We start from the raw sequence: 14,294 nt of genomic DNA, 5'->3' as shown, positions 1-14,294 counted from the left end.
TCCTCAAGGGGAGGGTGAGCAGCCAGAGGTCGTGGTGCATATTGGCACCAATGACATAGGTAGAGAGAGCGACATAGGGAGTTAGGAGAGAACTTAAAAAGCAGGACATCAAGGATAGTAATCTCTGGATTACTCCCAGTGCTACATGCTAGTGAGGGTAGAAGTAGAAAGATAGCTCAGATGAATGCATGGCTGAGGAGCTGGTTCAGGGGCATGGATTCAAGTTCTTGGATCATTGGGATCTCTTCTGGAGTAGGAGTGACCTGTACATCTGAATGGGAGGGGGACCAATATTCTGGCTGGGAGAATTGCTAGTGCTACTCGGGAGGTTTTAAATAGAGTGGCAAGGGGGTGGGATCCTGCACAGTGGAGTGGCTGATGAGAAATCAAGGGATAATATGGTAGCCAATGAGAGCAAGTTTAGATGTCAGGATAGACAGCAGCACAGTAAAGGAAGAGGAAAGACCTTCGGTTTAAACTGCATTTATTTCAATGCAAGAGGCTTAGCAGGTAAGGGGAATGAACTCAGGGGATGGATTAGCTCTGGGGACTGGGATATCATAGCCATAACAGAAACATGTCTGAGGGAAGGGCAAGACTGGCAGCTCAATGTTCCAGGATACAGATGCTAAGGGCGTGTCAGAGGTGCAGGTAAGAGAGGAGGGGGCAGTTGCCTTCTTGATGATAGAGGAATTAGTAACGGTCTTTAAGCGAGGATATTCCTGGGGGATCATCCAGTGAAGCCTTTTGGGAAGAACTTAGAAACATGAAGGGGACGGTCACCCTGATGGGATTGTATTATAGGCTCCCCTATAGTCAGTGGGAATTGGAGGAGCAGATATGTAGAGAGATTGCAGCTTGTTATAAACATAATAGGGTAGTATTAGTGGAAGGTTTTAACTTCCCTAATATTGACTGGGCCAACCATAGTGGAATTTGTGAAATGTGACCAAGAAAGCTTCCTTTATCACTAATATAGAGGGACCTACTAGAGAGGATGCAACCCTGGATCTCAGGAAAGCAGTGGAAATGTCTGTAAGCAAGCACTTGGGGTCCAGTGACCATAATTCTATTAGTTTTAAAATAATTATGGAGAAGGATATGACTGGTTCACAGGTTAGGGTCCTGAACTGCAGCAGAGCAAATTTTGGAGCCATTTGGCAAGATCTTGCAGAGGTTGATTGGGTGAGATTGTTTGCAGGGAAAGGAACATCTACCAAGTGGGAGGCCTTTAAAAGTGTGATGTCAAGTGTTCAGGGCCTGCAGGTTCCTGTTTTGGTGAAGGGCAAGGCTGGCAGGTTTCGGGAACCCTGGTTGACGAGAGATGTTGAGGCTCTGGTTAAGAAAAGGAAGGAGGCATACACTGCGCATAAGCAATTAGGAACTAGTGAATCTCTTGATGACTACAAGAAGTGTAGGAGTGCACTTAAGAGAGAAGTTAAGAGGGCAAAAAGAAGATATGAGAGGGATCAAGCAGGCAAAGTGAGGATGAATCCCAAGACATTCTATAGGTATGTTAAGAGTAATCGGGTAGCTAGGGAGAGAATAGGTCACCCTAAAGATCAACATGGCTGTCTGTGTGTGGAACCAAAGGAAATGGTAGAGATTTTTAATGAATATTTCTCTTCAATTTTTACTGTGGAGAAAATAGTGGAAGCTAAGGAAATGGGAGAAATGAGTGGTGATGTCTTGGACCACATACGAATTAGCAGGGAGGAGGTATTGGAGGTCTGAGAGTGCATTAAGGTGGATAAATCCCCAGGGCCTGACCTGGTGCATTCTCGGACCTTGTGGGAAGCTGGAGAAAAATTACGGAGGCCCTTGCAGAGATTTTTGCTTCATCTCTGGCCACAGGTGAGGTTCCAGAGGACTGGAGAGTGGCTAATGTGGCACCATTGTTTAAAAAGGTAGCAAAAACAAGCTGGGAAACTACTGGCCGGGCAGTCTGACATTGGTGGTGGGTATGTTGCTGGAGGAGATTCTAAGAGACAGGCTGTACTAACATTTGGAGAGATAGGGTCTGATTTGGGACAGTCAGCATGACTTTGTGCATGGGAAGTCATGTCTAACAAACCTTGGAGTTCCCTGACTGAAGAAGAATACTCATGATGCCTCTTCAGACATACTACCAACAAATAACAGAGAGTTTCAATAGTACTCTGAACCTGAGACCCATTCTTCCTCAGCAATAGAAGCTCTCTAATTCTATTTAATGCGCTCACTAGAAAAATACTTTTCTAAAAATGGACTTTAATCCACTTGTGTTTTGTCAAATGTTTGGAATTTTTCTCTGCTACAGGTATAATGCTTACTACAAGAAGGATATCCAAACCTGGGTGCATAGTCTGACAGCATGTGCCACTATAATAGAACAGTGGCTTTTAGTTCAAAATCTTTGGATTTACCTGGAAGCTGTCTTTGTTGGAGGAGATATTGCCAAACAGCTGCCACAGGTAATACATAGCATTAATCTAGGTGTCCAAAACCTTATGGAGGCAGAAACTCAAGTCAGACTAATTTAACTGAATTCTTTGAGGAGATAACAATGGTTGCCAATTAGGGTGGATCATCTGATGTAGTATAAATAGATTTTGCAAGGCATTTAGCAAAGTAGAAGCTCAACTAAGTCAAAGTGGCAAATTGGATTATAATGGGCTCCTTGCCTGAAAGCAAAGAGAAATTTTAATGACTTATGGTCTCAATGCAGTGAGAACAGGAAAAGCCTGTTACTGATCTGTTGCCTTTTTAGGCAAAAAGGGGTATTTATAATACTTGTAAACTTTCTCATCAAACCAATCCTGCTTTATTTTCTTGGAAGAGGAGACAAGAGAATTTTTACAAGTACCACTTCATGCAGGACATAGGGTAGTGCATGTGCTGTGGATATTCTGTGGCTCCTACTGCCTATCTGGTAGTCTACACGTTTTCTGTGAGACGCTGTCTGAGAAGAGCTGCCTTTGAGAAATTCATCAATGATCTTCTTGTGGCAACAGTTCTATTGACATTGATATTTTGGAGCCAGATTGGTGGAGATTAGCCAGTGATCAGTCCGACAGTCATAAGTCCTTGACTGTGATATCAAAGTCCCTGACTTTGCAGCCCCTTGCTTGGGTAATATAACTGAGGCCAGTACTTAGATTCGAATGTTCATTTATCTCCAGGGATGTTTGTTTCATGATGGCATGCAAACCAACAAGCCTACAACTGAGCCAGGCTCAGTGAAGACCTGTGTCAAATAAAGCTGTGTCATTGCCTCACTTCAATTTATTTCACAAACTCTTCTCCAATTATGAATAACTATTGAGTATTTCATACTGATTTACTTATGCTTAATAAATTATAAACTTTAAAGGTAGTAAATCCCAGGGTGTTGAAAAGTGCATTGTCCATTCTGTGCCATGTGGGAAATTGTGAACACTTCTAGTGACCGAGATAACACATATGCAGGAAATGTCTCCAGTTGCAGTAGCTTGAACATTATGCTTTGGAACTGAAGCATTGCCTGTAGTCAGTGCGGTACACCCGCGAGGCTGAGAATTTTGTGAGTAATACATTTAGAATGGTGGTCACATTGCAGCATCAGTGTGTGCAGGCAGAGAGGGAATGGGTAATTGTCCAACAGTCTAGGAAGTAGAGGTAGTTGAGGCAGGAGTCCCATGAGTTCATCTCCCTCAAACACAGATTTTCCTTTTTGGATGGGTGAGGTGATGCTTCCTCAGGGAAGTGCAGCCAGAGCTTTGAGCATTATACCTTGACTCCAGGTTGGGATATTGCCTTTCTGATAACAGCATCATCATAGATTCATTCAGACCATTGCACCTCAACAAGAACAATATTGATATTGTTGTGGATATTGACTTATTCGGTATTGGGAGAGTTTAAACTATAAGATATTCCAGGAGAATATCTTCAAGGATATTTAATGTTTTGGAAGGATAGGTGGAAAGGGAGGTGGGGTGCATTTGTTAAGGAGGGATGAGATCACTGAAGAATGGTTTGGGCTCAGAAGCTTAATATCATTCTCTGTCTGTATGTTTTTTTTTGAGTCTCCTTTGCTGGTTTCTGAAAATTTTCCAGTGCTCTGGCCTACCACTATTCTTTGCACCACATGCCTTTTCTTTCAATTTGGTACCATCTTTAACTTCCTTAGTTAGACACACAATGTCCACCCTTCTCGGAGAGCTCTTTTTCCTTGCTAGAATATGCATTTGCTGAGCTTTATGAAATATCTCCTTAAATATCTGCTTCTACTGTCTTTCTCTTTAATCTGTTTTCCCAGTCAACTTTTGCCAGCTCTGTCCTCATACCATAAGACTGGCAATAAAATTTTTGTTGAAAGAATTAATAATGTCTTGAAAACTCACTTTGCCTGATGATCAAAAGCAGAAGAAGATTAAGCTGCAGCCAACAAACTTTCAACATCCTTTCTAAGCTGACAACACCACCATTTTTGTCTTAAGTTTCTCTTGGATTCAACCCTATCATAGACTTTATCTTTGTTCACTCCACCCACCTAACCCCATGTGTACCTCCATGCAGCTTAAAATATATTTTATTTCTAACTTTTCCTGGCTCTGATAAAAGATTATTGACCTGTGATTTGGTTCCTGTCTCCACAGATGCTACCTGACATTTTTTCCATATTTTCTGTCACTGTTTTTATTTTTGATCTTATTTTTGTTTTTATTGTTATCCAGGGATATAAATGCAGTTTCTTCATTCAAGGGAAGTTCTTATCTTGTAAAATTGTAATTGATGATATTGCAATTTTTTTTCTAGGAGGCAAAACGTTTTCAGAATGTTGATAAATCATGGATAAAAATTATGCAACGAGCTCATGAGATTCCAACTGTGGTCCAGTGCTGTGTAGGAGATGACATTATGGGGCAGCTTCTGCCTCACTTACAGGAGCAACTGGAAGTTTGCCAGAAATCATTAACAGGGTAAAAATCTCAGATTCTCTATCTGCTCATGATGTGTGACTTATGGGCAATGAGGTATGTTTCCCTAAAACTGAATTGGTTCTATGCTTTGAAGTAAGGAAATATTGTGGCATCCATTATAATTCTTTTCTTCAAATGCAATCTTTGAGTTGCTGGCACTTTTTGATCATATCTAATTACCCTTGAAATGATGGTAGTATGCCAATTGTTGCGTTGCTCTATTAAGTTGTGGATTCCAAGACTTTTTCCCTCTGATATGAAGAAACAATGATATGTTTCAGACTGGTGGAGAATAAATTGCATTACAAAAATTTTATTACAAGTGTATGACATAAGAAAGTCTCTCTCTGAAATCTACAGTTAACACAAAACTATTGATGCAAAGATGGTACACTCATCTAGCCTAGAGGATTGACGAGAGCAGGATGGTAAATATGGTCTACATGGACCTTAGAAAGGCTTTTGACAAGGCTCCTCGTGGTAGGTTGTTCTGGAAAGTTAGGTCACATGGAATCTGAGCTGAGCTAGCCAATAGGATACAGAGTTGGCTTGGTGGAAGGAGGCAGAGGTGGTAGTGGAAGGTTTTTCAGATTGGAGGTCTGTAACCAGTGGTGTGCTGCAGGGATTGGTGCTGGGTCCACTATTGTTTGTCATCTATATTAACGATATGGATGACAATGTCGTTAACGTGGTTAGTAAATTTGTGGATGACACCAAAATTGGTAGTGTAATTAACAGTGAAGAGGGTTATCTAAGTTTACAAGGGAATCTAGACCAACATGGGAAGAGGGCCAGAGAATGGCAAATGAAATTTAATTCGGATAAGTGCGAGGTGTTGCACTTTGGTAAGTTAAAGCAGGGCAGATCTAACACAGTAAGTGGCAAGGCTCTGTAAAGTGTTGTAGAACAGAGAGACCTATGGGTACAAGTACATAGTTCCCTGAAAGTGGAGACACAGGTAGCCAGGTTGCTTCATTGGTCAGGGCATTAAGTACAAGAGTTGGGACGTAATGTTACAGCTGTACAAGACGTTGAAGAGACTGCACTTGGAATACTGTGTACGGTTCTGGCCACCTGGGTAAAGGAATAATGTCATTAAGCTGAAAAGAGTGAAGAAAATATTCATGAGGATATTACTGGGACTGGAGGGCTTGAGCTATAAGGAGAGAGTGGATAGAGTAATACAGCATGAAAACAGGCTGTTCGGCCCCACTGGTCCATGCTGACCAAGATACCCATCTAAGCTCATCCCATTTGCCCATGTTTGACCTGTATCCCCCTAAAGCTTTCCTATGCAGGCTGGGACTAATTTCCTTGAAGCATAGGAGGCTAAGGGGTGACCTTATAGAGGTTTATAAAATCATGAGGGGCCTAGATAAGATGAATGGTCACTGTCTTTTTCCCAGGGTAGGGGAGTCTAAAACTAGTGGCCATGGACTTAAGGTAAGAGGAGATCTAAGGGGCAAGTTTTTCACAGAGGACGAAGGGTGTGTTGAGTGAACTGCCAGAGGAAGTGGTGGACGTGGTACAATTACAACATTTTAAAGACATTTAGACAGGTACATGGATAGGAAAGGTTTAGATGCATATGGGCCAAATGCAGGCAAATGGGACTAGCAAGGATGGCATGGGTAAGCTGGTTTGAAAGGCTATTTCTGTGCTGTACTGTATCTGCTGGTTCCCTCTATCCACTATGCATATTACGTCCTCAAAGAACGGTCAAGCGCAATTTTCCTTTGTTACGGACTAGGTTACTATTGGTAAATGTCCCTTTAAGACAGAGCATGGTTGTGTGTGCGTGTGGCGTGATGACGACAACAGAAGATAAGGACGTAATGACGTTTTTTGGAGTAGTCAGTCTGGGTCAGTCAGAGGAGAAGAGAGCGAGAGACACACCAGCCTGCTAGTCTCTATCGATAGATGGAAAACAGTAACTGTGTCTGTCACTACAATCCACGTATGGATTTTTGGAATAATCCAGTGGAGTCCACTTTGTCATTAACCTGTAGAAGGAAACAGGTATTTGTGTGGACGGCCACGATTCAAATGCCTTTCGGGGTGGCAGATGCTTCGGAACAAAGCGGTGGAGTAGTCACTGCTGAGTAGACACTGAGGTGTCGTATGGGTTTCATCGTGGAACATTTGGATTTCGTAATTACTCTCTATTTTCTCTCTACATTTCGTCTTCAGTCAGCGGTGGTTTTGCGGAAACCTTTGCTCACGTTTCACCTTACGGCTTGCTGAACTGAACTTTGAGAACTATTTCTGGACTTGGAGTTTGGGAATTTGCCACACACACTTCAAGTTTAGTTTTAGGGTTAATGTTTAAGATCTAACATTTTTACTTTTATTTTTCTTATTATCATAAGTAGTTATTAATAAAGTAGTCTTTAACACTCATACATGACTCGGTGTGTTTCTTTTGTTGATGGTACGTGACACCTTTCATAAAAACACATGCTTGATTTTGATTTTTTCTGATGTTAGGATTCTTGACTACAGTGTGCCACTTACTGTATATTAAATAATACACAAATTCTGACAAACCTAAGCAATAATGTTTAAGTGTTACACTGACTATATTCTCTAATTTATTAATAGCAACTCCAGTGGAAGTCTGATATCAATTATAATAAAACAATCAATACTGAAAAATCAGAGTTGAATAGCATCCTCAGATCTTTTATATAATTTTATATTAATATTTTGACAGATACTTGGAAAAGAAAAGACTACTATTTCCCCGATTCTTTTTTGTCTCTGATCCAGCTTTATTGGAAATCCTTGGCCAGGCTAGTGATTCGCACACTATTCAGGTTTGTTTGAGCAGTTTTTATAATATGCTGAAGTCTAAAAACCTATGAAGCAAATTAAATAGATATATTAATTATTGATATAGCTTCTAAAAAAATTTTTATGATCACCCAGGAAGAGTTCAGGCAGCAAAAATAAACATTATAATTTTTTATTTCAAAAATAAACTGTGCTGTAGTGTTCTATGTTCTAAATAGCTCATATGCTTTCTAAAGGAAACCAGGTGATCACATGGATGGGAAATGTATATTGGAAGGCTGATGAAAGATAAATAGCATGGAAGTAGTCTTCCATGGAGCATATAAGCCACAACAGCATAGCTGGGCAGTATGACATCTCTAAATATAACTGTATGTTAAGTAATGAAAGACCTAGTTGACAATCTTAAATGCCCTTTCCAATTGATGGCTTTGTAGGTCTACCATTTCTACAAAATATAACCACAATGACTTGAGCAGAACTGGTTGTATACTACAGTGCAACTTCTTAGAACTTCTAAAATGCTTGAGGTCAATGATCTGAGTCCTGGACCCAGTGAAGGGCATGCCCCTGTCTGCTACACATCACCATTTACAGGGACAGTTTTGGGTTCAGATACCATAAAATATTGATCAAGCTGGATTGTAAGGCAAGATAGTGATCTTTAGGAGCAATGCATAATTCTGCCTACCTTCTTTCTATGGGCAAAGGCATATTAATCCTACTGAAAAGGATGCATCTTTTGTTTAAAGGTATCTCTGAATACTCTACTATCAATAAAGTACTTTTGATGTGTATGTAAGATGTGGTAGCCAGTTTGCACATTACAAGGTACCATGAACAGTGCTATTATAATCAAATAATTTACCATTTTTGGTGATGTTTTTTGAGGAATAATTATCAGCCAAAGCACTCAGGTTAACTGTTTTACCAAATACTACAGTAGAACCTTTTGAAAATAAGAAAAACGAACAGGCTATTTAGCTTCTTAGACTACTTCACCATTCAGTAAGATTATGCTTGATCATGCATTGCATGTTCCACTTTCACCTCTGGTTCTCTTCATATCGATTGATTCCTAGTATCCAAAAATCTATCAATCTCAGCCACGACTCAGTGACTCAACCTTGTTCTGAAATGAAATGATTCACAGCCGCCTGACAATAAATTTCTCTGTACCTCCCTTTCCTATCCCTCCTATAGAAAAATAGGGGGCTATGTGGGAAGGAAGGGTTAGATAGATCTTAGAGCAGGCTAAAATGTCTGCATAACATCGTGGGCCGAAGGGCCTGTACTGTGCTGTTATGTTCTGTTCAAATATAAAGCCTTATCCTCAGCCGCACTCGCTAAACTCAAGAATTTCCGATCAAAAGATACAACTTCTGTCTACCGTGTCACTCTCTCAAAATCTATTGTTTCATTGAGATCATCTCTTACTCTTCTAAACTGCAGTGAAATAGGCCCACCTGCTCTGTTTCTGCTCATAAGTCTCTTTGTCAGAATCAATATGTGAATCTTCACTGCTCCACCTGCAAGGAAAGTATATTTCTTTTGTACAGTGACCATTACTGCACATAGTACTCCAGGTGTGTTTAATCAACTTTGCATTGAAGGTTAATTAGTCTTTGCCTCCCTATGTGCCTCAAGTACCTGCAGGTTATCTTTGAGTTCTTGTACAAATACACCAATGCCCCTCTGTACACCAGTATTTATTCATTTCTCACTCCTAAAAAATTCTATTTTTTCCCTTCCTTCCAAAATGAATAACCTCACGTTGAATAGAACAGGTGAGCACAAGAACAGGCCCTTAGTTTTATTTGCAGTCATGTCTGTGCCAAACATGATTGCAAATAAAACTAAATCTATTCTGCCTGCATATGATCCATATCCCTCCTCTCCCTGCATATCCATGGGCCTGTCCAAAAGCCTCTTAAATACCACTGTTGTATCTGCTTCCAACACTATCCCTGGCAGCCCATTCCAGGCATCTACCACTCTCTGTATTAAAAAGCTTCCCCCACACATCTCCTTTAAAATTTCCCCCCTCACTCTAAATGCTTGTCATCTAGTATTTGACATTTCTATCCCGGGAAATAGATTCTGACCATCTCTCCTATCTATGCCTCTCATAATTTTATAAATTGGTAAATTGATGTATTATTGTCTTTTCAAGGTCCCAGCAATCTTTCTTGCCTCTTTCAATAACCTGGAACAGGGACGTATCCACCTTGATGTTCTTCAAAAGACCCAGCACCACCCACCACCTTGATCTCAAAATGCACTAGCACATTAGCATGCACCACACTGCATTCACTATCTCCCATGACCTTCTTGGTGAATACTGATGCAACGTACTCATTTAGTACCTCGCCCACATCCCCTGACTGCAAGCATAAATTTCCTCCTTTATCCTTGAGTGGTCCTACCCTCTCCCTTGGTATCCTTTTGTTTTTAATGTAAGTATAAAATACCTTCAGAATCCTACTCACCAAGAACCTTTCATGGCCCCTTTTGGCCTTCCTAATCCCTGCTTGAGCTCTTTCCTGCTATCTCTATATTCCTCAAGGGCCCTGTCTGATTTTTAACTACCTAAACCTTGTATATGCTTCCTTTTTCTTGTTGACTAAGTTCATAACCTCTCTCATCATCCAAGGTTCCATTACTCTGCCATCCTTGTCCTTCCTCCTTACTGGAACATGCTGGTCCTGAGCTCTGAATAGCTCATCTTTGAACAACCCCCACATATCAAATTTGGACTTGCCCAATAACAGCTGCTCCCAATTAACTCCCCAGTACCTGTCTAATAATGTCATAATTTGCCCTCCTTAAATTTAGTACTTTCCCACCAAGTCCAGATTTATCTTTATTCATAAGGAATATAAGGAATATTATTTATCATAAGGAGTCATGATCACTCTTCCCAAAATGGTCTCCCACCAAAAAGCCAGTCACCTGTCCAGGCTCATTTCCCAAAATGAGGTCCAGTCTGGTCCCTCCTCTAGTTGGACTTTCCATGTACTATTTCAAGAAACCCATTTGAAAGAAATTCTGCCCCATCTAAAAAGGACCTCCAGCCAGAATAACACACTTGGCAAAATATTCTTCATCTGGTACCTTCTTACCCATCTACTGAACCTGTCCATCTTTTTACAAGCTCTGTATCCTCCCCACTTCTGACCTTGTGGAATTCCATTATAACAACCTGCCATCCAGAATGGAACTCTTTGTTTTTATTATTTAAAGTAACCAACTAAGACTGCAGATGTGTGATATATTTATTACCTGCATCAGAAGGCCTGAGTAGAATTACGTGCTCGGGTCCATGGGACTTGAACCCATGTCCTTCTGACTCGGTGCTACTAATTGTGTCATATCTGAACTTAGCAACCTGGAGGAAAGTAGACTGGCTGAGATGTGTCCCTGCTTGGAAATCCCAAGATACTCTGTCCTCCAGCTTCTCTAAAGTGGAATATCAACATGAACATGTTTTATTGCAACCTTCATTTGGGCTAAAAAGAGAAAATGCTGGAAACATTCAGCAGGTCAGGGATCATGTGTGGAAAAAGAACAATGTTACAAACTTCATTAAAACTGGAAAGACTGGAACGTTAATTCAGTTTCTCTTTCCACAGGTGCTACTCGACCTGCTGAGTGTTCCCAGCATTTTCTGCTTTTATTTCAGATTTACAGCATCTGTAGTTTTTTTGATTTTCATTCCCTGATTTACCTTGTCCACAAATGTTAGAAACACCAACACTGCTTTGTAGGTCTGGCTGCAGTGTCCTTAAAGTTTGTGGAGTGAAAATTTCTGTGAAAGCATCTCAAAGGTGGTGAAATGGAACACTGCTACCCTTCCTACCTTGCTGGATAAAGTTCTGCCATTAACTCATGCTTTTCATAAAATGCCTATAATGCCAAGCAGAACCAGGACAGGATGTACTCTTTGGCATATATTCTTCTGCAATAATTCATGGTGACTCTTGTATGTCAGTTTGTGTACATGTTACCACAAAACATACTATATATGTCAATATATTATTACCATCTAAATGTATCTACCCTACAATGACCATAAAGGTGTCCTTTTTTCCCAGACTGCATTCACAAATACTACATGAAAATTTAACTGTATAGTATAGAAATGCTAGTTCATATTCATAGACACAAGAGACTACAGATGCTGGGAATCTGGAGCAACACACAAAAAGCTGAAGGAGCTCAGTGGGTCAGGCAACATCTATGGAGGGAAATGCACAGTCGACGTTTCAGGTTGTGACCCTTTATCAGGACTGGAAAAAAAGAGGGGAGCTAGCAAGTACTCTTGTCCAGTCCTGATGAAGGGTCTTGACCCGAAATATTGACTGTCCATTTCCCTCTGTTCTAAATGAGCCCAATGCAGTTTGTTGTACACCAAAGATTTTAAAATTTGTTTTATGCTTTCTTTGTGCAGGCTCACTTAGCAGGAGTATTTGATAATGTGAATAAAGTGGCTTTCCATCCAAAGGATTACGATCGCATATTGGCTGTCATTTCCAGGGAGGAAGAACAGATTCATGTAATTCTCTATCAGATTTCCTTCAGATTTAGATTATTTTAGTCCTTAATCCAAATAGTTTCAAGAATTGTTTTTTTTTTGGTTTCAGTTGGCTATTATGGTACCTGGCTATTTCATATTTGAGAGTATTTGAAACCAATTTTGCTAAGCTTGTTCTGTATTTCTACACTGTCTGGAGATTCAGGTCTGCAAATATGCAATTTTCTGTTCAATATAAATGTAGCTTTACTACTATTAATACATTAAATCCTCTAGCCAATTGAGAGTTCTACCATTTCTCACAAGTCACCAGCCTCCCACCCTCTGCTAACTACAGGCATTTTTTTTTGTGTGGGATTTACTGATTGATCAGTGTGAAAATTATTTGACCGAGAATGTGGACTAGTGGCAAGCAGAATTCCCATTTCCATTGGCCATTGCAACTACGAGGATAATTCTGATATGTCAGTTTGTATAGTATCATTCAAAGCTTAAAAAATAGAAATATATAAACTATATTATGTTTTGATTTGATAAGCATGTAGATATTGGCATGTGTGCCCCAAACATTTAAGAAAAGATATCCAATCTAAGATGTTGTTCATTAACATGAGTAATAATGGTTGTTGTTCAGTTTGCATATTCATTTTTTATGGCTTTGTGTTTAGTTGGATACCCCAGTGATTGCAAAGGGCCCTGTGGAACTATGGTTAAGTGACTTACTGAGTGCACAGCAATCTTCATTACACACTGTAATCAAATTAGCATACTACAGCTTCAGTGAACCAGACTTCCTGCTAATACCTTTCCTCTATGAAGCTCCTGGTCAGGTAAAGCAATACATGTTATTATTCTTCACCATTAAAAGATCCAGTGGATAGCCTGGGTGGATCTAATGCTGTAATAAGGCAATTATTTAGATCATTTATCCAAGTGTCTCTAAATCTATTTGCAGAAATCAATGTCCTCTTCTGCACCCTTGACTCAAAACTGCTGACCACACATTTCTTTATAATCCTTACAGTAGGTAATATTGTTAACCCCTTTTCTCATATACACAGCCCCCCTCCTTTTCTGCTGTCATAATCCACCTCTTCACAGAATCAACCCTTGGCTCTTCTTGCAAGCTGCCATCTCATCTCCAACCTTACTTTCCACACCAAGGTGATTGAAAGTGTTGTAGTTTCACAATTTGTGCTCATCTTTCCTGAAAACCTTCTTTTGAATCCTTCATGTTTCTTCCCCTGCCACAGCAGTTAAATGACTTTTATCATTATCATAGATTCATAGAGTTATACAGCACAGAAACAGGCCCTTCTGCCCAACTTGTCCATGCCGACCAAGATCCCTATCTAAACTAATCCTATTTGCCTGCTTTTGACTCATATCCTTCTAAATCTTTCCTGTCCATGTACCTGTCCAAATCGCTAAGGTTATCCCTCCTTTTCCTTCTTAACCCGTCTGCATCATTTGGCACATTTGACCACACCGTTCTCTATTGTCTCACCATAATTGTCCTGATGGGTGTGATACTACTCAGCAGTATCACTGAAGTAAAGAGCATATTAAGTCATAAATACTGAACCCTTTGGGCATGTTTATGCTGACCATCCACACTAATCTATATTAATCCCATTTACCTGTACAATTTGTAGTGTGCTATGCGTTGGCGATTCAAATGCTCATCCAGGTGCTGCTTAAATGTTGCAGACTACCTGCCTCCACCACCTTAACAAGCAGTGTGTTCCAAATTGCAACCACCTTCTGGTTGGGGGATAAAAATTCTTCCTCAGATTCCCTCTAAACCTCCTGCTCCTCGCTTGAAACCTATGCCCTCCAGTCTTTAGACACTTTTTTGCTGTGTGGAAAAGTTTCTTACTATCTCCTCTATTTATGCCTCTCATAATTTTGTGCACCTCTATCAGGAAAACAAACCCAGCCCTTCCTCATAACTGAAACGCTCCATCCCAGGCTACATCCTGCTGAATCCTGCACACACCTTCTTCACCACCCTATCTGTCTGC

General features: G+C 40.3%; 1 protein-coding gene across 1 annotated transcript in view; it reads left to right on the top strand.

Moving 5' to 3' along the window:
* LOC127575526 (dynein axonemal heavy chain 8-like) overlaps positions 1 to 14,294 on the top strand; it is a 443,415-nt gene that overhangs the window by 227,021 nt on the left and 202,100 nt on the right. The window contains 5 exon segments of the mRNA XM_052025459.1: positions 2,300 to 2,453; positions 4,780 to 4,943; positions 7,657 to 7,759; positions 12,187 to 12,291; positions 12,939 to 13,100. Of these exon segments, the coding sequence (XP_051881419.1) occupies positions 2,300 to 2,453; positions 4,780 to 4,943; positions 7,657 to 7,759; positions 12,187 to 12,291; positions 12,939 to 13,100 (688 nt within the window).

The sequence above is a fragment of the Pristis pectinata genome, chromosome 10, assembly GCF_009764475.1.
Source record: "Pristis pectinata isolate sPriPec2 chromosome 10, sPriPec2.1.pri, whole genome shotgun sequence".
Lineage (NCBI taxonomy): Eukaryota > Metazoa > Chordata > Chondrichthyes > Rhinopristiformes > Pristidae > Pristis > Pristis pectinata.
The sequence above is the reverse complement of the archived record's forward strand: the minus strand, read 5'-3'. Positions and strand labels throughout refer to the sequence as shown.